General features: G+C 40.3%; 1 protein-coding gene across 5 annotated transcripts in view; it reads left to right on the top strand.

The window, feature by feature from the left end:
- sfswap (splicing factor SWAP) overlaps window positions 1-24,817 on the top strand; it is a 41,450-nt gene that overhangs the window by 5,614 nt on the left and 11,019 nt on the right. For 4 of the 5 annotated variants that reach the window (XM_062412479.1, XM_062412477.1, XM_062412480.1 and 1 more), the window contains 12 exons: window positions 643-713; window positions 1,883-2,108; window positions 2,227-2,327; window positions 3,133-3,304; window positions 6,308-6,554; window positions 6,666-6,818; window positions 6,987-7,080; window positions 12,922-12,997; window positions 13,852-13,955; window positions 14,320-14,449; window positions 17,743-17,936; window positions 24,202-24,626. In XM_062412479.1, the coding sequence (XP_062268463.1) occupies window positions 643-713; window positions 1,883-2,108; window positions 2,227-2,327; window positions 3,133-3,304; window positions 6,308-6,554; window positions 6,666-6,818; window positions 6,987-7,080; window positions 12,922-12,997; window positions 13,852-13,955; window positions 14,320-14,449; window positions 17,743-17,936; window positions 24,202-24,626 (1,993 nt within the window). The remainder of the gene's footprint in view (window positions 1-642; window positions 714-1,882; window positions 2,109-2,226; window positions 2,328-3,132; window positions 3,305-6,307; window positions 6,555-6,665; window positions 6,819-6,986; window positions 7,081-12,921; window positions 12,998-13,851; window positions 13,956-14,319; window positions 14,450-17,742; window positions 17,937-24,201; window positions 24,627-24,817) is intronic. The other variant, XM_062412478.1, reaches the window with a different exon arrangement.

Raw genomic sequence — 24,817 nt, 5'->3', positions numbered from 1 at the left:
TTCATTTAAGACTGAAATGATCACAATACAAATTAATTGAACGGTATAAAACCGCCATCATGAAATGCAAATGAGAGCCATGGTGGAGACTTTTAGGTCTGACGGATACGGAGACAAATTATCACAATATAAAACAACTATTCATCACTATTATTTGTTCATGAGTGAAAAGCAAGCTGGTTAATTTCACTATGATTTGTTTTCAGCTCTCTGTCGAAACCTCCACACTAATTGTGACTAATTAATTTCATAATAATCCTGTTAATAAGGAACTGAATTTGACCATGCAGTATATCTATTATCTGAAATAATTTATATCTGCACACTTCACCTTCACTGAAGTAACCAAAATTCATAAAGTTGCTGCGTTACATTATTAAACATGTTAATTCCGTTTCCCTCTGATCTGTATGCAGCAGATGATACAGGATGAACAGTGTTGTGGTATATACATCTACCTGGGAGAAGGCAGTAGGCTTGTAGTTTGCCTCCATTTAAAATGCTTTCGGTACTCAAATCTTATCTGGCCGCATTGCTCAGCTGGGTATGTATCAAGCAAAGTATATTTAGTCTTTTGCTGACAAATGACTAACAAAGAATTGATCTCACTCTTTTTGTCCAAATATCTCATCACTCGTAAAGAAGAGCCGGAAGAGAGTGAGGAACCGTTTGTGGCTCCCCCGGGGCTGGTTATCCCTCCTGATATGGAGCTGGTGAGTATTTCATTCCTAGATTCCTTCCTCCAACTTTCTTTTGAAGCCTGTTATTTTGAGATGTTATATAATACTTCAGATAAGAGAAACAGATTTTGATCCCAGCATCTGGCGTTATGCTCACTTCTGTCTCAACTGTAGACTGTAGTATTATATAAAATATCTTATATCGCCAATCAAGCATTTGCTATGTTCACTATCACCTCTTTAGGTTAAAAGTGTATATCATGAAAGTGCATTCATTTTTATAATATTACTCACTTTGTCCCCCTTTAGTAGCATCAAATCCCTGTGGCTTTACCACATAAACCTGCTGCTAGCTAATTAGCCATTTTCTCCTTACAGTGTTTGTATTAATTGCCATTTGCTGCGTAATGTGAATAAGACTTTAATACTTCACCTCATCTGTGATCAACAGGATTTGCACCTGTTTCACTTGCAAAGTGCTGTGATGCTTTATAATTGTTTCCTGTTAGTTATGTATTTTTCTGTATTTTGGTTAGCCATCCCTGTTGCTGAGTTACAGGTGTGAGGGAGGATGCTTTCTCTGTGTATTTCACATCCACATAAAATAATATATTACACACCCACTTTCCCCCTAATGGCCAAGTTCTTTAATCAGAGTGAGAAAAGTCCTTGTTTGTCAGGAAGTCCTTGGCAGCTCAGAAAACCGTAATGGTCTGTGAGGTCCGGACGCTGGCATCTTTTTGGCCAGTGTCTTGAAAGGCGGTATTTATTATGACTTTCATCCCGATGAGATATGCGTGTTCTTTTGGAGATTGCTGCACTTCTCTGCGCTCTCGAAGTAATGACAATGATTAATCAGTGAAAGCACACAAGGGGAACAATAATGAATGAATAATGGACCATTTCTTGTTCCACTGATTTTCACCCCATGTGTATTTTCAGAATTTATGTCATCACAATGAACATAAGAGTGCTTGGCATGAAAATACTTGCCCAGACAAAATGGCTTCTATGCGCTATTAATGAACTGTGCATTGCATCTTAATCTTGTGTACAGCACAGTTCACCTTCACGCATGTATATATGGTAATGATGCTTGTTATTCACTGTTGAACTATTTATTTCTTCAGAAACAAGAAATTGCAGTGGCTGCATTTCGTTAAAGTGATGTTTATTTTCTTGTCTCGTCTTTTTTTTTGTAGCCGGCAACCATAAAGACCCATAACATCGTGGAGCGGACCGCCAACTACGTGTCCAAGCAGGGTGCTCAGTTTGAGATAGTGCTGAAAGCGAAGCAGTCCCGCAACTCCCAGTTTGACTTCCTCCGGTTCGACCATTACCTGAACCCTTACTACAAACACATCTTGCGGGCCATGAAGGAAGGGCGATACGTCATGTTATCCGCCAACAAGCAAGAGCAGCAGCAGGGTGAGTCACAGGAAGCAGTCACTGACTAGTAACATGCTCACACAGGCTCTACATTTGCAAAAATCAAGAAGTTTCATGTACTGTATTTATCATGTTTCTTTTTCTTATCCTACTGTAGACTCAAACTCTGACGATTCAGATGATGATGGGGATGGCAATTACCTTCATCCTAGCCTGTTTGCCCCTAAGAAATGCTCTCGTCTGGAGGAGCTGGTGAAGGTAATGCAAACATTCTACCTGGTCAATAGAATATTTAAAGTTGCGTTCCTGTCGTGTGAAAACAGAAGATCTTGAAATGTTCAATATGCTATGAAAACAGCCTATTTTTTTAATGTTTTTCAAACCAGTGGTTTTTTAAACTGCTTATGTAGACTGTTATCTATCCCTTTCATTAATACACGATTATCATTGGACAGTGAAAATATACGGATCCTATAAAGCAGTCAAATTGAAACAGGCTCATTATAATGTTGCATACAAATGTGTTCATTCTTATCAGGACACCACTGCCTTAACATGAGTTACATTTACATCCCGTTTGTTTTCCCCCATGTCTGCACTAACTGTGGTACAGTTTTTTCTCGAGCACTTTCATGTCAGGAGAGCCATTAGTCTCTGACTGAGTAGTGAGAATGGAGGCACGTCTTTTAAAGACACATAACGAGCTGCTTTTAATAAGAAACTGTCGAGCAGTTGTCTCCCATCAGCAGGGAGTTCCTTTTCAAATCAGTCGCTCTAATATTCCTCTAAGGGCTCATATATAATATTTTATGGGGTTACCAAGGAAGATAACTGCATAGGGATACTTGCAGAGTATTGCCCATTTTTCGCACTGCATTCAAATACTTTCTAATGATTTCATGGCTTCTCGCTTGATAAAGCTTTTAACATGTGGTGTATGTATATACACAATTTACAGCTCTGCCTCCTGCTTGTAGAAGTTGTCATTGATCTTTAATCTATAAAATATAACATAATGGTGTGAAAATTCTGTTTTATAACAAACAGCCTTGTGGTTTTGCAGCCTCTTAAAGTCCTGGACCCGGACCATCCTCTGGCCGAACTTATACGAAAAGCCAAGCAAGAAAGAAACGGCACTGCAGCAGCAGCAGCGGTGGCAGCCACACCAGTGCCGCCACCAGAGGAAGTAGCAGAAACGCCTGCTCCCACCACACAAACGCACTACACAGCTGACCGTGAGTATTGTGCCTCTAAGGTCAAACGACCACACAAGTGAAATTAAATGAGACCTTTATTGTTTTCCTCATATGTTTGGGCCGGTCACTTTTATTTTGTGCCATCTTGACGTTTTCATTTCCTCGGCCAAGGAGAGATCTTCTTGTTCGTCCACCACTGAGCACGTAAATGTTCTGCCACTGCTGGTTGTTCACTTCCACTCTTCACGTCTTAATGCAGACCACAGTCTGCAGAGTAATATTAAGCTCAGTGGTGTTCTGGGACAGAGTAGAAAACCAGAATGCCAGCTAACTGTTCTTGGCTCGATCAGACTTTTGAAGATGTTTTTATTTTGATTGGGCTTCACTGTTATATTCTGATAGCGTGCAGTTATAAGCCAGCCAAGTCGGCTAAGCTGTTTCCTACAGTTTTGATGTGATTTGCCAAACTTGTTGTGGATTTATTATCTGCTAGTTTCCTTTATCATGTCCGTCGCTTGACTTTTGGGGGTCATCTTCATAAATTTAGAAGTTACTGAGGATGCTTGTCGTTTTTGAAAGAGCTGTCGTAACTTATTCCGGTGCCAGTGCACATCAGTCAGGCTTTATTTGTACAGCACTGTTCATACAAACAATGGAGCACAAAATGCTTTACAGAACAAAGGCAATAAAAACAATACCCAAACCCTCATCCATGCACGGAGCAAAACAATATTAACAAGATTTGAGGAAATTCAATTGTAAATCTCATCAGGAAACACCAAAGGCGGGTAAACAACGATAGAATTATATAGAAATGATAATAAAACACTATATAGTGATCAGGAAAAGATAAAGAGAAAATAATCAAATCTTGAGAAGGATTGGAAAAGGATAAATACAGATAAAACGATAAAATGCTAAAGGAGACGTGAGAAAAACAAAATTTGAAAACTCAAAAGCCACTTTTTATTTTATTCTGTGCATCTTCTTATTTATTATCTTTTTTCATATCTTCGTTCTCTTGCAATCTTTCGTCATTGATACTGAGTCACAGTCAACACTGAGGTAAATATTCAAATAACTACGGGCTTGAAATATTAAAACCAGATAAGCTCTTAATCCACAGACACTTGTTTGCTGCCATTGTGACCCTCTCACAGATGAACAGCATTACAAAGAGCTACTTTGAATAAATCACTGTGAATATAACTAACACTACTGAAGCTAATGTAGTAACTTGATCTTTCCCATATATGAATTATATAATATTTAAAACGAAAATCCTTCCAATTGGATCATATTTTGGGTCATTATTCAAGATGCCGCTTTTAGGAATAAATGAACTGATATGAAATAAATAACATTTTAATTTTCAAAAAAATGGCTGTTGTCTTATCCCTTCACTATAAGTCCCACCCACCCCTTCTCGTCTTTATTCTCCGCACCGCTGCTCAAGTAATCGAACCATGCATGTGTCCACCCTCCCCTGAAACAGTTTGTTTAAATAAACTCATGGTCGCTGGCCACTCTTGACCCGTGAGAGTTTACTTGGCCATTACTGCAATTTATTCCTCTCGGAGACAGCTGTGGAGGGCGTCCTCTGATCTGATCCCCGCTGCAGATATAAAGCTGTTAATGTTAGTAAATTGGTTGTGGATGACCTGGCTGCTTAATGCTGTTGATAAGCTCTGTGGCTCAGAAACGGGCTGTTAATACGCCCATCCATGTATCTGTTCTTGGCTTGGGTACAACAAGGAAGCCGTCTCCTGTGTTTTAAACATTTAGCTGTTATTATAGGGCGTCAATTAGAAGTTGCTCCATTACCTCTTTTATACTAGATTGCCTCCCTTAGTGTAATATCTGCAATCACTCCCTCTCATCATAATGGATGCTGTAAGCTGAACGTATGAGCTACTCCCCAAATACCAGCTAACCTCAACATCAATGTCAGTCTATGAAATATATGAAGAGATCTAATCATCTATCTAAACAGTGGATTTTGAATTTCCTTTCCGGCCTTCCACCAACACATCTTACGTTTTTATCTCAGTGCTGGCACATGTCAGGTTTGTAAATGATTCTGCACGGTTTCCCATTTTCCTGACAAGAGAAAATTGGCTGTGTGATCAAAGTCAAACAGCTCAGTGACTAATGTGTTAATATCACAGTTTCCACTTTGACGCTGACCATTTATTTTGTCCTTGTCCCCGTACTACCCCCCACACCCCCCTCCTCTTCTTGGGAAATGTTGTTTTTGTAATACACTGATAGATGAGATGACCTTTCTGTAGATCGGTCACCTGTTGATTTCTGTTTACTTGCTTCTGATGTAAATGAATTACTGCGGCAGACATGTTCAACATTAAGCATAGCCTGACGGCAAACAGGAAAGTACATAACATCAGCAAACTTGAGAAACTGGAGTTACATCACAACATTATTATGACCCCATGCTGCTTGCACATTGCCTACATTTTACTAATGACACAGTTTAAAGCACTAACACCTTATTAACTCAATTTAACACACTTTTTTTGATGAATTTGTAGATTATAACCCGGTTTATATAAAGCACCCACTTAGAGCACATATTCAAATTTACAATAAAGAGAGGAAAGTTTTGGTGCATCTTCAAACCTCAGATAAATTGTATTGTGGTCTCAAATTACTAATTCTATTCTAATTACCTTAAAGGGTCCAAGTGGCAAATAAAAATGTTTGTTTTTACTTTCCACTTTCCTGCACAGAGGCATCCACCATACGATATATTTGCATGTGAGGGCACCATAGACTAATGGATATGAAAATGGATGGAATTATATTGTGCAGTATGTGATCACATTCAAAAGCTGTTCATCCGTGAATTAAAGGGAACAGTTCCACCCATACTTCCCAAGTATCGATGCTCAGCTATGTATTCATCCATATTTCCCACATGAAGTAACGTCACTGTTTGTCCTTCATCTGGCACAGCTGAAGCAGATATGAAAGGGGCTCCATTTAATTCAATTGCTCCTCATTTGTTTGCATGAAATCCAACAGCGATGTACTACGGGTACTACATGCTGCCTGATGGAACATTCTGCCTGGCCCCGCCCCCCCCGGGGATTGATGCCACCGCCTACTATAACAGTATGCCGACAGCTGGAGGGACTGCTCCCCCCGCTGCTTCTGGGGCTCAGTTGGCAACAACACACAGCCCTCCTGAAACTGCCCCCGTGGCACCCCCAGCTACAGCCTCCCCTCTGGTCACCAGCTCTGCTGCTCCAACAAGTGCACCAGAAACCAGGTAGGACATTTAATGGACTTCAAAAAGAGTAAAGTGACACAAGTAATATACAGATTTAAAAATACATAACCTCTCTTTAAGTTTAACAACTTCGATTTTCCCTGAAAACAGTTCTAAAGAAGAAGCTCCAGTGTCAGCACCAGCACCACAAGCCATCATCCCCCCACCACCTGACACCCAGCCAGTCATAGACAAGCTGGCTGAGTATGTTGCTAGAAACGGAGTAAAGTTTGAGGCAGGTGTCCGAGCCAAGAATGACCCACGGTGAGTCGCCCCACCACAAATAAATATGTGAGTCATATCCAGGCTCAGGTTTAATAGCTCAGTAACTTTTCCTTCATGTGCTGCAGGATCTCTTTCATCAACTTGTTTTTTTCCGAGTGCTTACCACTGATCATATTAAATATTCGATCTTCTTTCTATCTACTATAGGTTTGACTTTCTGCAGTCTTGGAATCAGTACAACAGCTATTATGAGTTTAAGAAGAATTACTTCATGCAGCGGGAAGGAAGAAGCACAGCAGAGGTAAGATTTATGTGTGTGGGCTCCTAACGACAAATTTCCCTGCCGATTAAATTTAAATCAAGACTACTCAACTCGTCTAACAGTCAAAATTGAGCACAATTTAATCATGATCACAACAACCGCAGGCAAATCATGTCATTGTGTTGCTAAAGTTAGCAAAGATAGCACCTACAGCTTTCTTTCCTTGCAGATTAATATCCTATGTGCTGTATGTGATTTGCTGCTGTTTGCTGGCTGGCTGCTGTTTGCTGGCTGGCAGATGCGTTACATCTTAGACGCAACACTTAATAATCGTTGTACGTTAATACAATATTAATAATTAGTTTAACTGACTGGTATCTCTAGTAATGACCAGCGGTGAATCATTTACTTCACTATTTGCTCACATCCTTGGATTCTGTGAAAAGGAATTTCAGTGCTGGAGCTTTCTGTCATTCTTAGCAACTTAACATGGTTGTGACCATGTTGACATTGGATTGCCTTGGATTTGTTAGATTCAGTTGATGATACAACTACTGCATTGCTATTAACTTGATATGGGTACTCATGGTTGTTAGAAACCTAATGGTTATTGTTACAACAGTTTTTTTTTAAACTGCTACACAATCATAAATGACCAAACTCCCACATAAAGCTCTTAGTGCCTTTTAATAAGACGTGTCAAGTGGCACACGAGTAATAACCTTGCCATCGTGGATGCTGGTGAAGGATTTTTTACAAAACCGGTTAAGTCAATTTTCAGAAAGGTCAGAGCAACAAGGCTCATATCTGTCAAGCAAAAACATATTCAACGCTCCCATTACAACTGGCAGATGGACAATTGCACACAGAGCTGATGAAATTAAATGATAGCGAGTGGAGTTCTCGCAAAGCGGTGGCAGAGTTGTCAGAGAACCAATAGTCCTCTGCAAAATCAGCAGGAATTTGTTGTTGCACAAGTAAGTGCAGGGCTGGTCCCAAATGTTATTACCAGTATTAACACTGTTCTCTCTGTCTCCTGTCACGAAACTCACTGCTCTCTGTGTAATTCTGCATCTGCAGCCAAATCTTAATCTTGGAAAAGGTTTTCTAAGGATCCACCTCTCTTACAGTCAACCTTGAAATTAGCCACTTGTTGCTGAAATGCCTTTATACCTGCTGTGCTTAAAATGAGAGGTATCCAGATCAAACACCAGCATATACATTAAAACAGACGGGACCGGTCTTCTGAAGCCTCACATTTGCAGAACAAGAACAGTAGGTTTCTTACATTAAAGACACACTTGAAAGGATCCGTTGACAGTTTCACAGAGAGAAGAGACATTCACAGCAATTTACATATTCACATGTAAGTATCTTTTGAAACAGACTCAGAAAGTATGAATTTATACTTTATGGTTAATAATCCAGACGACAGGAGATACATCATATATCCTCTCTGCACTTGTAATATATCGTACATGCTGCACAAAATAAAAGCAATTATGAGCTCAACTCCCTATTTTCATGCCAAGGTCCCTTTTAGAATACGATCTCATGACACCCTGAAGATGAATGGACTGTGCATTACAGGTTTTCACCAGGTATTTGAGTTGTTTTATGGTTTTATAATTACAGCTAGTTTTCTTGGAGTTATTAATCTAAAACATCCAAGGTCATAGTTTTAATATTAGGTTGATGATCCGTATTTGAATAAGTTAATGTCAACTTTGCAGTTGGCAGGCAACTACTTATTTTAAGGGGAATTTTCACAAATATGCCTGAATTAATTAATTAATTTGAGTATTTCATGTTTCATAGTTGCGCTCTGGTGTTTCTTCATCCATTATATTTTGTCTCAATAAACCATTGGAGCCCACATTAAAACGTTTTCCCTCCCAGACAAGGGAATTATGGGATTTGAACAGTACAATATTGAGTGAATAGATGGGCATATAGATTCCCTGTCCAAATGTCAATACAGTGCTTTCAGAAAGTTTTAAAATACCTTCACTTTTTGCCATAGATTCAATTATTTGATTTCACTGTTTCCCTACATGATGGAGAATTGCATATAGGAAAACACTGAAAATACCACAGGGACACAAGTGTTCAGACTATTTTTTCTGTGACACTAGAAACTTAGCTCAGGTTCCTCTCGTTCTCTTGGATGTCCTTTGAGATGTTTCTACACATTGACTTGATTCCATCTGTGGTAATTTCAGGACTTGATTTGGAAGGGAACATACCCCTTTTTATGGTTTATCAAAGCTGGAGATGCATATCGGAGCAAAAAGCCATGACGCAGAGGACAGCGGCCCACAGAGTCACCTAAGAACAAAGTGAAGTCTCTGAATACTTCTGTGTCTGAAGGCACTGGATGTCTATGCACTTACATACAGTCCAGTGTTGTTAAGTCTGGTGTGTCTTAAGAAAAAGTTTTGAGAGGGGCAATTTGTCTCCTGGTGAATCAAATCCATTAGCTTGTCAGAGTGCAGAGGAGTGTGGCCCATTACGACACAGCTCAGGCTGCTCCAGCAAACAGCTGCTGTGCTTTTCTATCAAAACGCCTGCCTCGTGTTTGTGATTTGTGATGTTCGGAATGGGATGCAGATATCACTGCTCTCTGTCAGTGCTATTATTTATGCTTTCAAAGTTAATGAAAAAGTGACAAAGGGGGCTGGAATCAGTCAAGGCAGACGGCAGCAGGTTGTGTGGCTGCTGTTTACGTAACGCTCAAATCTTGTACGTTTTGGGAATGATGCACTTTGGGGGTGCCTAAATAAAATGATTATACACAAAGAAAAACTTTCTTAATAGTTCAAATCATCACTGGATGATTGTTTTATGTTGATATGCAGGTTTAAAAGACCCATATGTGTGATTTAGTGCCATCTCGCTGTGAGTTGGCAGATAGTTAAAGATGACTTGCTTCCTGCGTAGAGAGGTTAAGAAAAACTTAATCCTTAATATCACGGGATGCATGAATGACAACAAATTATGAATATGAGAAAATGTATTATAACCCTACACACTAGTCCCGTAATACAGCACACCTTCTTAGTTTTAAACACTTGCATTGAACAGTTAGAATTATGTTTTTTGTCTAATCTGGAATCTAAACTAGAACTCATTCATGTGCTTCGGCATCATATTAACTAAATTGATGCAAGCAGAAGCTTTAAAAAAGCGGACAAAAAATAAACAAGTAACTTCCGTAATGTCCGAATTAAGACTGGGAGAGGAGTTGGCACCTTTACAAATCGCTATGGATTGTCTCAATAAGACAATTGAATTTTGGGCAAAACACAATGAGTCTATGTAGGATGCACTGTAAAGCACTGCAGCTGTCATAGAGACAATTATACTCAGTACTTTGTTATACTTTTTCGCTGGAGATACTTATTGCTGTTATCTGACAGTTTTCCTTTTGCGTAAAATGTATTTAGCGTTCATTGACGAAATTGAACAATTACTCTTTTGGTTGTATTTACTTTGAGAATTAAATATCTATTGAAATGAACCAAAGCAGACTTCCTTTGCTCGACAATATAATTCATTTGGGGAGACCTCAAGACGTCAGGCTAAGAATCCAAAATCTGGAGCCAGTCAAACATTTTTCATTTGCATAAAGCACGTGTCACTTTGACTTCCTATGATATCCGACCACTTGTGTTCAGCAATCAAGGTTTGCGAAGAGACTTTGCAGGCCTGCTATGAAATGCTGCATGTTCCCATTCAGCATGGAGGATTGTTACCTTCTGACCTGTCCTATGCTGTGTTAACGAAACCTGTGGGAATTAAAATGTCGAAGTATTCTAAATGCTAAGCTTAAGGAGTCTATATGAGTGCTATCAAGTTTCTGCAGATTGCCGCTGAGTTCCTCTCAGGATGATGAGTGAGTTTCTTTCTGCTACGTCTCCTGTGAGCTTTGATTTAAGAGTTTTTTTTTTGAGTCATGTTCTCTGGGGCCTCTGTAAAGTGCTTTGACTGTTGAAAGCTCTGTTCAGCTACACCAGAATAGTGGGAATCTGCCTTTGAAGCCTTCTTCAAGCATGATAAAATGAACCCCGTGAGGTTCATGTTGTTTTTTCTTCCTCCTCCTGTGGAATTGGCTTCATCCCTGCTTTTCCCCTCATATTCTATCAGTCGTTTATATTTGGGATAGCGGCTGAAAGCACGTGGACCACAGGTATTGGTACAGAGGCTTTCTGGTTATCTGGCCTGTGCACACGAGCCAGCTTCAACAGCTCTGTGAAGGCACTTTGTTGATGTGAGGACTAACAGACCATTTAGTTGAATATTAGAAAGCCAATTAAGATACTTACAGCAATTTAAGCAAACTAAATAGACTTACACAACTAATTATACTTGTCAGAAAAAGGAAAGGAGAATGACAGATGCGACCAAACAACTAATACTGATATGAATTAATTCTTCCAAGGATATACTGTATTCACACGATGCAGTGACGTGCCTCCTTCAGAAACTGTTAAAACTACCTGATGTTTGTATGAATGCTCATATCATTCTGTTATTAAATTGGCCGGGGCCCCTTACCTTGTGATCGGTACAGCTTGGAAAATAAAAGTAACGACTTAAAATAGCTGCTAATTATATAATTAGTATTTGATCAAACAACCTTGGGGGAATTTCTCCTTTTTGACTCAAAGGTAAAATTATTATATTTCGGTGGTTGAGGGTCAAGGTCGCTTGGACCTCACAGTACTAGATGAAATGTTATATTGTATGTTAAACTTTGCTGGCAATAATTAAACTGCATTACTCTGGTATAAAAGTGTACATGAACATTTCTTGCAATCTGACTGGTTGGTGGAGGAAATGTGTGTGTGTATATGTATATGTATTCCAGTTCAAACCATAAAGCGTGATTCGTATCCTCGGCCAGTTTCTTGCTTAAATCGACCTGTTTTTTATTCTTATCATATTGGATTCAAAGAGCATTGACAGTCCGGTGAGCGGTGTGTTTGTCCATCCATGTGTAAGAGGAGTTCATGTTTATGTGTGAGTGAAGGAGAGAACTGTCAGTCAGCTGTTGCACAGCCGACCTGATATGCAAAGTAATAGAGGCAAAAATGTGAGCTTTCCTTGAGACGCTTCTAGTAACACTTTAATGAATTTTTTTTTTAGCTTCTCTTTATTTGACCTGCTGTGCAGTAACAGTGTTTCAGAATTGCTAGTTTTCATCTCACTAGATTTGCTCGACCCTAAAGAGTTTACTGCTGTTGTTAATCCCCTCACAACCTTTCCTATTCCACTCTTCACCACAACATGCTGCCACGGGGGGGGGGAATATAAAAGTACTGAAGAATATACATTGGGCTGGGCAGTTCCACACAGTCACTTTTATTTGTTTTGTAACATACATTTCCTGTAGCACTGCAGGGAGACATCTTAAAGAAGAGTGAACCCTGACCGTGGTTTGCACCCTGCAGATGACTGATTACAATAATTAAATGCAACAGTTAAAGTTTCATCGGTAAGCGATGCAGAGGAGGAAACAGCTGACTCATCCCAAATATGTTTTAACTGACGGAAAGACGACTGGTATTCCTCAATGCTTGCTTTAAAACTTTTAAACACCAACTTTTCGCACACATTGCTACTCTGCTGTCTTCCTTCCTTCCATAAAATAACCTAATGTAAAAAATAAGCTGAGCAGGATTCGATGAAATCTCATTTACACCACCATCTGTCTGTTGTCAAAGTCGTACTGGTTTACCCACAATGTGGAGTCATTTGAGGATAATACAATTTGGTGGCTTTTACAGTAATTTCACTGGTTTGCTGTATAGAGATTCAGACTAAGTTCAACTTTATATCTTCTTTTCTTTTTCTCTCTCTATATTTTCTTTTATCCAGACTGTGACAGTAGATGATGAAGATGATGATAAGCTTCAGGCAGACAAGTCACTCAAGGACTCGATGCTGAATAAAGGTAATTATTATTCTCCCACATTCATTCAGATGGAAAAGATGTGTATAGGAGTTAGCAGGCACATATTTACTCTAGTGTGTTTGTTTGTGTGTGTCGTATTCTTATGCACAGCTGCCTGTGAGTCTGATGGTATTTATGCTAGCAATTTCATTCTGCGATAACAGGCTGGAAATGTCTATGCATGAGATGAAAGCGTCTGCTCACCACAACACTGGAGGGACCCATAAACATCCACATATATGCAAATGAAGGCATGCATTCACACGGGCTATTTGGAAGCGACAGGTCACGGAGCAGGGCTGGGAAAACTGATAACTAGCTGGAGTATCGCTCAAGTAAAATATATAACCTTCCACAATAAGAATCAAGGTCCTATATTAAGGTTATTTCTTCAGAGAACGAGACTCACAGTCGGCTCTTTCATCTCAATGGTAATACACGTTATTACAGAAAATAAATCAATGTGACACACCATTGATGCTTCATATCAGTTTTGTGGTTAAATCTCTGTTTGCCTCTCCGTCACACTGATTCTATTTTGTTCGGCATCTTGTCCAGCCTGTTAGTTTTCCTGTCTGTGCATCAGTGTATTACTTACTTGCTCCTTTTTATTGTTTCTCCTTCATATTACTACTTTGTTGTGTTATCTCATTCTCCATCTCTGCCCTCCAGCCCTTCCTTTATTCCTTGTCCTGCTCTTTTTTCTGTAGTTCTCATTCATTTTTAGTCTACTATAAATTTGTCAATTCAAAGAATACCCCAGAATGCAGTAGTGTGCATGCACATACAGTCTTCTGAGTCTGTTTTGTTCTTTATAAACCACAGTTGAACTTTCTGTCTGTCTCTCTGTACAGCCTCCTTTGCCCCCATCTGTTTCGCTATCAAGGCGAAGGAAAATGATTTGCTGCCGCTGGAGAAGAACAGAGTTCGACTGGACGACGACTCGGACGACGACAAGGTCAGGTTCAGATTTGTCTGTTCAATGCACATGCAGTAGAGCTAAGGGTAATTTGGTGTGGGTATGAAACCTGATCCTTGATGCTGTGGATCAGAACATCGAAGGAGTCGTTCACTAAACCAGAAGGTCTTGGATCGATCTTTAAGTCCACATGCAGAAGGGTCCTTGGACCAGACACTAGACAATAGTGCCTTCACTGTTTGAATAATGTCTGATGGAAAAGCATTGCATTAAGGAGCTCAGTATAGACGTGTATCAATGGGTTTGCATCCTATAAGTGGTTTTTAAGAATAGAAAAGTGCTTTACATTGTCCATTTACCATTTTGAAAATATCTAACAATTTTGATTCACATTTGATTGAAGTTGATGGACGATGCAGGACTGGAGGCCATGATAGGTGGAGCGGAGATGATCCTCAAAGAGCTTCCTCCAATCAGTGCGCCAGAGGAGAAGAAGCCCTCGCTCAGTTTAGAAGAGTTGGAGGCAAAACAAGGTAACAAGTTCAGAAATATTAACTCCAGTTTTGACCTTTTTCTGTCCCTCTGTCTGAATTCTCCCCCCCCCCCCCCCCCCCCCCCCCCCCCCCCCCCCCCCCCCCCCCCACATACACACTTTCCCATCGGCTACGCGGCTTAAATGTGGGTGGGCATAATCTAATTGCAGTGTCACAGCTTCAACACATAAGTTACACCCACTGTCTGCTGCAACTTTCTGGGATGGTTGGAAAACTGGAGGAAAAAAACAAAGAGGAGGAGAGGAGATTAATAAATCCACTCAGTCTGAATTATGCATTTCCTTTCACCAGGCTTCCCCGCGGTAAGATACATGCAGTGTAGTACAGCAAACTACCGTCATATATCTCTCCAAAGACCTAATGGAGATGTATTCTCTCCTTAGGTGGCTCTCTCCTTTGTTCAGCCGTTGATAAAGAATACTGCATGCTGGGTGAATTCAGTCTGTGCTGAAGTAATTTTTGTCAAAAACAATGTGCTGATATAGGTTTATTAACTACTTGTACTATACTTCTATGGATGGTAGCATTCAAAAGTTTTCATACATTCGTATTTCATCGACAATCAATTTGAAAATCAATAACCAAAAATATGCTGCTGCTTGACAGTCACCATCCTCTGTTATTAAATACCATTTAAAAACTAAGTTGTTTGCTTTTCCCTATTAGCAATCATTATGTAGGATGCGTGTAAGCAAGAGTAGCTGTTTGGCAGGATGGTTAATTAAAATGTACAGATTTTTCCATGAAACCATTTATGTCTTTGACTGTTTTGGAAGAAACACAAGAACAATTTTGATACCATTCTTATAACCAAAGATAAAAGTGAGTCACATTTTCAGATGTCTGTGATATTTTTTTATAGCAATTAACAAGTAGGTTTTTTTTGTGCAATGGATTTGAAAGGGGAACATATCCAAAGTACAAAACCCTGCAAGAGCTCTTGCTACTAAATGTCCTTCTGTCGTCTTATGCTTGAGATAATTCCTATCATTACGTACCAGACTGTACTCTGATGGAATAGAAAGAGGTTGCTTGTCAGACACATGATTGAGGCACCAGTCCTTCATTCACAAAACCCCTAAAGACATTGCCTGCTTTTTGGACACTGATTTTAGGACTTTATTAGATCTTGAAGGACAGAACAATGGTGTTTTATCCTCCCTTATCCACCGCTCTAAAATAGGTCCTGAAAGGAAGGACAGACAGACGGATGGTCAAAGACGAATATGCTACTTTACAGCAACAAGGGGTCTGACAGGTCCTGTTTAGGTTCAGTGGACCCGTGTTCAAGTATAATGGTGTCTCACTGACCTGAAAGATGGCCCAAGAAAGAGGCTGGAAAAGCTTAATAAATAGCCGAGCGAACTGGCTGTGCGGTAAAGTGGTTGTCAGTCAGCCGGCCAAACTCGATCAGATAGCAGGAGAATCAGTGGCAGACTGCAGAATGCTAATCTGTACTGATGGGCTGGAAAACTGCGGCACAGGCTAAATACAGCTCCCAGTGATAAGTACATGAATAGTTTAGGCTGCAAACATTTCCCAGTGGCTGTGCATGTTGAATAGTAGCAGTACAAGACTTTGTTTTTATGGCTCTACGTCAACGAAGACCAGGGGCCAGAGGCATTATGCGTTTGTTGTCCCTCCATCCAGCTGTTTCACATTTATGAACATGATATCTTGAGGGGGTGTCTTCACATTTTGTACAAACGTTCAGTTTAATTCAAGGATAATCTGGGTAGATTTTTGTGGTCAAAGGTCATATTCGCTGTGACCCTGTGAACGCAATATCCCAGAAGCACCTCTGGGGTTTCCTTTCAAATGTGGTTCAAATGTTCCCTTGGACTCAAATATGACCTGATTAGACTTAGGTCATAAAGGTCAAGGAGGTTAAAGGTCAAGGTCAACGTGATTCATGAATGGGTCATCTTAACGCGGACAGGGTGGTCATTTTTTTTTTTTTATAAATGTGGAGATGATGTTAAATACACCATTTAACACCTAAAGCGTATTAAATTCATTGACGGGAATACTAAAACTTTAATATTTTTGTGTGTGCTGTATAAATCCATATATCAGGCTTCAACTTATAATTATTTTCTTTATCGGTCTGTTGCTTTTCTACAGTGGCTTAATCGTTAAGTCTTAAGCTAACACATACATTTTTTTTAAAAGGGAAAAAGCTGCAAATTCTCACATATGAGAACAAACAGGAACCGTTCAGCTCTTCTCACATAAAATGTAAATGTATATAGATTACAATGCTTCCTGTATAATCCCACTGGACAAAAAAGTACATCATGTTTTTGCTGCATCATGAGTTATGCCAAATGAGCCTGTAGATACAGCGGTGTGACTCAGACTGGCCAGGACTGTGTATTATGTCACTGTCTAGGGTACAGGGCGATTCTGGTCCACTAGACTGTTGTTCACTCTACACTCAAATATGATTTGCTCTGGCATCCAGCCTATTTTTAACCCTGACGAGTTAAGAGTAGCCCCAGCGGTTGTGTAACTTAAAAACAACTTGTTTTCCATGAGCACTTGCTTTGTACATCACTGTCCTGTCTCCTATTTCCCTCTCGTCCTCTTGTTCTCTGCGCCCCATTCTGTTCTTGTGCTCCCCTAACCTCTCTACACCCCCCCCCCACCCATCCCGGTCGCTTCATATCCTTTTCTCATCTCTCAAAAAAAACTGTGCATATTTTCCAGCCTAATTGTCACGAAGATGTCCGTCTCCTCTTCTCTACCCATGTTTCCTCCTACTTTGCTTTGTCTGTATTCCATGAAATGATGTATCACCAGAGACTGCATGCCTCATCATTTAGAGCAGGAACTTGACAGCAGTGGGGAAACTCAAAATGCCAGTCATTCTTATTTAGATGTGATGATACAAGTGAAAATTACTCTTATGATCATGTCCTTCTTGTGTCTTTCTCTTTTTGTACTCTTTGTCTCAATTTTATATTTTTTTCCCCCACATTCAATTTTCTGTCTTTAAGCCTCCGTCTCCTTAAACTCTCTTTCTGTGCACTCTCTTCTGAAATCTGTGCTTTTCTTTAAGACCAATAAACTCAGAAGCAGAACACAACTTCTCTTTCCCTCGTCCTTGTCTTTCTTTCCATCAAGTTTTCCTCCTTGATCACCATTTAGAGAAAGTAAAGTATATCTAGCTGCAGCAAAAGCTAACAAAAGTGACTTTACCATTTTTCTTTCGTATTCATCCAACCATCGCTCCCCTGGTTTTTTACACATCTTTTTTTTTTTGTCCTTAGCCAAGCAGAAACTGGAGGATCGTCTAGCAGCTGCAGCCAGAGAGAAGCTGGCCCAGGCGTCGAAGGAGTCCAAAGAGAAACAGCTACAGGCGGAGAGGAAGAGGAAGGCTGCGCTCTTCCTACAGACCCTCCGCCCTTATTCTGGAGAGCCCGAGGCCAAGAGAGCCGAGCTCGACTCATCAACACAGCTTGAGGTAGGTTACTGCTGGGTCGGTGTTTGTAATTGTTGTATCTAAAATATCGACTTAACACTGTAACACTTCCTTTTGTACTAGTAAAGAGTTCAAGTTGTAGTGAATGTGCTCTTGAGTATGAGACAACAAAGTCAGGGATCTCCAGCATCACAAATCTCTTGTGTTTGCATTTATTAAACCAGTGGCTTATTTCGTAGTTTACTTTCTTTGTTACTTCTGAGCTAGTGTAGATATGTGGTATTACAACTTGGCGGGCTCCATGGAAGAGGACCCACTCCTTATGTAGACGTGAAAGATTTAATTTAAAGTAACGAAAACACTGCAATTCTCAATTTCAGATGATTATACATAAACATACACATAGAAACAAGTATTTTATTCAGTTTCTGCAATAAAAATCCTCTAAATTATACAAAGTGGATATTCCTGTCCACACTCAGGCCTGAGGTCAGTGGCATATGGCCGTGGCTCAGGAGGTGGAGCGGGGCATCCACTAATCAGAAGGCCAATGGTCCAATTCCCAACTCCTCCAGTCAGCGTGTTGGAAGTGTCCTCGGTCGAGACACTGAACCCCAAACTGCCCCTGTGGATGTTTGATGTACGAGTGATAGAAAGCACTGTATGAATGTGTGTGTGAATGTGAGCTGTAATGTGAAATGCTGCGACTGGTAGATAAGACTCCAAAAGCAAGATATAGATGATGTCTATTTACCATTTCACATTTTTTCACACGCTTCATCTCTTATGAGTAGGATTTTAACGTGTTGAGGCCAGATGTCATTCTATGTTTTCCAATCCTGTGATGGTTTTTATTGGCTCTGCACGCCACTGTGTGAATACTGGTAAACACTACTCATCCATCCGGAATAGCACGTCACATTTTTTATTGAGCTGTTGCTGCCGAGCTGAGTCTGTGCTTATCTCACTGGAAAGGTCAGTTCTGACTGCTTTTCATGTACAGGCAGCTTTACTCCTGTGGAAGGATAGCAATGCAAGTTGGTCATTAGAGGTGGGGATTGTTATGATGAAGAAATTGATCGCTCTTTAGCTGCTGGCTGTGATTATTAAGCACTGCATCTTTTCATTGACCCGTAGTGTTGTAAACAAGAGAGTTTGACCCTGAGATGGAGTTCTGGCTCGTGCTTAATATAATTTCGTTGTTGGTATAACTTTTATTTTATTATTTCATATAAAGTCTGTCCATGCAAATGCTTGCACCTTACCTCAGGTATTTTTTCCTTATGTCAAGCTGTAAAGAAAACTCAAAAACGTGTTTTGAAAAAAGGAATCTGTCTGATCTATTCTATTCATCAACTTCACACACATGTAGACAAACTCGTAGGAGGGTCAGAAACTCATTGTTGTTTTAACTATGGAGCATTTTAATATGACTTTAAATTGTTTATTGCATTTAATCATATTAAACATTGCCATGCACCAAGACCACTTCGGCAAATATAATGATTCTGTAAAATGCCCAGAGCGCACACCGAGGAGATGGGAAACTAACCACCATGTCACCCACTTATTCACCAGCTCCTCTGTTCTCTGTTTCGGTCTTTGAAATAATTCAGGGTGTCTCCATCTTAAAATTCGTAATGCATAATGCAAAACTGCCATAATGCAAATTTTAAAAGCCTTTGTCCGTCATATTAAACGTAACAAATATACTTTAAAGTGCAAATAGGCCTCGGTGATGGTCATTTGATGTGCAGATTGCATATCAATTTGATGGATGTTGATTGTCAGCTCCTCATGTGAGCCCAGCGGATGCTTGGTGAACTGGCTTGTTGCCCGTTAGGCCAGGTGGCACTGGGCCCACTCCCGTCACTGTTGCACCAGTTGTGTCACTCTTACCCAGATGTTCGGGGATTGAACTACCAAAATTCAGATCATTGGTCTACTGGTGAATAAACAGGCACTGTAGTTCAAAGTATTCCAAGTTGACATTGTGAATCTGAATGGTGTTCAGTAAGTCTTTCAGAGGAGAAATTATTTTTGATCTGTTTAACATCAGGAATGGAACCTTTGTGGGACTTGAGGCGTATTCAACCTCAACATAAGATGCATAGTGATTCAAAGCCTTAAGTCCATACTGTGCAGTACCACCCAAAACCAGTGGTGGGCAGTGTAGCCTATAGTTCAAGTGAGAAACCATAAGACACAAGAAATTTCAACAGTGGTGAAACTTTTTGAGGAAACACTTTGCGAGTTGGTCTGACCACAACAGCTTTGCCTCTTTCTAAAGGGCACATCGTCACTCTCGACTCAGCGCTGCCATCTAGTGGATGTATTACTTTAAACCATGCCATCGCAAAGAACGCATAGAAGTTAGGTAGTTATAAACAGACGTATCTCTTTTCGTACTTAAAGGCAGGGTAAACGAGCCAAGAATCCTGCATACGAATATTTAGATTTTGGTTTTTGAGTTTTACTTTAAAGGTTAACAGAGATCAGGTTAAGATGAGGGGAACTCAGTGGGGATATGTCTGCTTTATTTATGTCTGAGCATTCTACTATCAGACAGCATGAAGGGATTCAGAATCAATGTTGAAATCAAATAAACACAACTGTACAAGCCTGCGTAATGATTCATTCATTAGAAGAAACACTTTGAAGAACCACTGTTACCTGGATTTGGAGTGAAGGGAGGTCCGAATGGATTCAAAGGGATTAAAACTTGAAGCTGCAGGGAAAGTTCTGGCAGCAACTCGCTGGAAGTTACTGCCGTATTTTGGAAGGCCAGAAAATTAGTGGGGCAGCTAAAGAGATGTTTGATGAGACGTTTGAATGCTGATGCCAGGTCTTTGTGGGGTTGGCAAAATGAGCTGACTTGGATCTGTTGATGTATAAGCTCCATTTATCCCATATAGCTCATCATGCTGTTTATGCGACAACGACATAGGAGCAAGTGTAACTTTCATTTTTTAAATCCTCATGATATAGTGATGGTGCTGACGGACTTGTGCATTGCAGGGGCTGTAAACTGCTTGCGTTTGCTTCAGATTCTCCATTTGGACCAATTCTAGGCTTCATCCAAACCACTTTATTCAGATCATGTGCTGCTGCTGGATCCATTTTATTTTGTTAATCTCCGGGGCTGCTTTCAGTGTGGACAGACAGAGACTGAGACTTTTGGAAACAATAATGCATGAATCCGTATTTTCTTCCTAATTGGTTCTTATTGTCGTTGGCCCAAGAAAAGAAACACTTGCTCTAACATTTGGTCACTGGTTTTCTTTTGTTTGCATTCTTTTTTGCAACCTACTGAAAGCTAGCTTTTAAAACTCTGACACAGACTTCGCTGGATTCATCTCTCAGAGTGATGATCTTGTCTGTCAGACCCGGTAACTTCAACATAAATATTTGTCACCTGTTCATTCAGACATGACAGAACAGAGGAGGTGGTAGCGTCACTGCTGAGAAGTGCTGCTAACTGGAAAGTAATGATGTGACGGGGCATGAAAAAACACAGCCTCTCGCCTAGTGTCAGCTGGGATTGGTTCCAGCCCCTCGCGACCCTCAAAAGATAAGCTGTATAGATAGATAATGGACGGATGGATGAGCATGAAAGAATGTTCTCAGTTCTTTCACAGGCTGCCATCAATGATGGATTCTAAAAATTATATTGCAGTTGAAGCCATTATTAATGACCACTGTGAGTATGAGGGAAGCTCGCCTATTTCTCACTGTGACTTTTCTAATAAATTTACTCATCAGTTTCCTCATTTATTATAGATTCCTGCTGCCTAGACCTCTGTATAATATATTTCGTAGACGTAGAATGAAAAGAAATAAGGACTCATTTATTCCTATTAACTGACATTCTGTTGGCAAAGTTCTTTCCTGATTCGTCTTCCATGGCCTTGGCTTTGGTAGAAAATAAAGTAGAACAGAGGACTTGTTTTACTTTGCTAGTCTTATCCGACATCGGGAAAAAGTTCCTGTAAAACGGTTAATTTGTTATGTCTCATTAGACTGGTTTTATTTCTATGAGCGTAGGAGATGGTCATTAAGTGATAATGATTTATTGCTGTGTTTTACTTAGGCTAAAAATATGTGTTTAAGCTCTATGAATTAAATCTGTTTTAACCTTCTGCCAGAACTCTATATGTTAATCTGAGGACATTCACTTCAGATTTGTAAAAGTGTTATGGAAATGTTACTGTATATAAATAAGGACAACTCATTTCCATTTCCTCCCCCCACTTGAAAAGGAAGCCGAGATATTCCAGATGCAGGAGCTGCAGTCGTAATAATCACAATAATAATAACACATTTCATTCAAATGGTGCTTTGAACAATTATTATCAAAGACACTTAACATAGGTTGAAAAACAGACAAAGCAAAATACTTCAACTATAAATGTTACTTTAAAAGAAGTTCTGCTCAACCAAACTGTCAATCATGACATTTCACAATTTGTTCATTTCATATAAGAAAAAATTATAAATGAAATGAATGAATAAATGGCCTATACTAATGCCAGCCAGCAGGGGTGCTCTTATGCTGTCCATCCTAATATACAGTCATTGGGTCCAACCCAGTTTGCCCCCCCCCCCCACGATACACAAATGTTTGTATTTCCAGCTTTAAGACTCTTGATGTTTCTGCTTCCTCCCCTCTTCGCCTCCTCCCCCTCCTCTCTCACCCCGGGAACTTTTCATTGTTACTGTCCAAACTTCCGTATCTCGCCACAGCAGGTGTGTGACAGGGCGCCCATTTCCTTGGCCTGGTGTTGGGATAAGCGTCCCATGTGTCAGTCCTAATTTTAAACCAAACCTTGCTCCCTATCATTTCATTATCTCAGCCTCAGCCCCGACAGCAGACAGAAAGTGTGTGTGCAAACAGAAAGGTGTAATAAATATTCTTCCCTTTCTCTGTTTCCCTGCCTGTTTCTAGATACTCGTTGTTTTGTCTTCTGTCGTGAGCATTTCTCTCTCCTTTCTTTCCAGGCTCTACCTCTTAACCTTATTTGCCTCCTTTCATCTTCTTCACATCATCCTCATCATCCTCTCCCTCTCTCTTTTCATGCTCCAACCGTTTTGTAAACATTTTTCCTCCTAATTGACAGTTGAATGGCAGAGAGAACCGCTCACTTCTTAAGCTAGGAGAGTTACATTTTAATTGAGTTAGACGATGACACACAACCACACGCTCCCTTCATGGCTTCCATGTGCATTACTCATCTCTTTGTCAGACGTGCCATTCATGTCAAAGTTGGCTTTTAAATTAGGCCATTCATTATCAGTCTCCCTTACAGCACCATGAAGGCCTGCATGTACTTTGTAGCATGGGGGGCCCCAGGAGCAATCTACGGCCTAATCCTAGAAGATGACATGTGACCTTGAGAGATTTAGCATCATGTTTAATCTGCTGATGGAGCGGGCCCCATCTTTCCGGTGTGAATCCAGCAGCAGAACAATCTAATACGAGCGGACAGACCCACACTGGGGTAATTAGAGGCACTTTGCTACTGACAGTTGTAACTCAGTGTGTAGCCAGATGGCTGCACTGTGTTGTATAACCCGCACCATCTTTTAATCAGCTGAGTAAGGAAAGAATATGAGTAATAATTTCCCATGAGACCAGGGGACTTTGAATCTCCCTAAGCCGTCCACTTATGATCCCATCCCTCTTTTAGCACTTTTAATATCGTCTTAAAAATAAGTTCTCCTGATGTCCATTTTTTCCCACCACTTTTACCCCTTTTCTACTCCGTATCGAAAAGATATCGTGTACAGATAACTTTTATATTTCGTTCCGTTAGATTATTAATCAAAGTATGGAAATATGTGTGACAATGTTTTATATTTGGCGAGGTTTAGGAGTGAATGTCTCACTGGAAATCCCATGTGTGAACATTCTTTGAACCATGTCAAGCAAATGAAGTGTCATTTAACTTTTTCTTCAACATGTTAGTTGGATTATTCTCTAACAAGGGACCCAGGGGATTTAGCATGAATACATCTCTTTATTCCCTCAACCTTGTGCATCACCTGCGTCTCCTTAAGTGGCCAGGCCCCCATATTGATTGTCCGCAGATGCACAGAGATAATAAGCATTTGTTAAAGTGTGCAATGTCCCTAATGGCAAAAAGGGGCGACACTGACTGTTTAATTCAATCAATACATTATTTATGTTCTTTTTTTATCTTTGAACCAATTAAAACAGAGAAGATCCAGCATCCATAGTTGTCTGTAAAAACGAGGCCCACACTGATGTGTCTTTGTTGTGTCCTCTTCATTCTCCCTTTGTCTCTAGATGCAAGAAGCCCTTTCTGTTCTGTCTGACCTTGCGCTGCCTCAGCCTTCCTCCACACCACCTTCGTATCTTCAGGATCAAAAGCCTCCCAAGGAGAGCCATGGATCCCATCGCAGCAGGGAGGCGCCGACCTCCTCATCCTCCCACAGAGGATCCGACCGAGACAGGGATAGGGACAGGGATAGGGACAGAGACAGGGACAGAGACAGGGACAGTCACCGAGATAGGGACCGGGACAGAGAGAGGGAAAGGGATCGGGACAGAGAGCGGGAAAGGGATCGAGATAGGAATAGAGATAGAGACAAGAACAAAGGCAGGGACAAAGAGAAAAAGAAGAAAAAACACAAGCGGAGGTCAAGGTCAAGATCAAGATCAAAGAACCGACACGGCCTCCCCACCGCCTACAAGAAAGGCCGCCGGTCCCGGTAAGACATCATGTACACTCTCCTTTCACACTCATTCACAACTGTCAGTGGAACAGCTGAAAATCTCAGCAAAAACATGTTTTCTTTATCCTACATGACCATACATTCACAATACCATATTTATTTACCTCTATCTCGAAAGGTTGATATTAATTACATCTGAACTTTTTTTCAGATTTAGTTTAAGAAAT

The sequence above is a fragment of the Platichthys flesus genome, chromosome 19 (assembly GCF_949316205.1).
Source record: "Platichthys flesus chromosome 19, fPlaFle2.1, whole genome shotgun sequence".
NCBI lineage: Eukaryota > Metazoa > Chordata > Actinopteri > Pleuronectiformes > Pleuronectidae > Platichthys > Platichthys flesus.
This window is presented reverse-complemented; position numbering and strand designations above follow the sequence as displayed.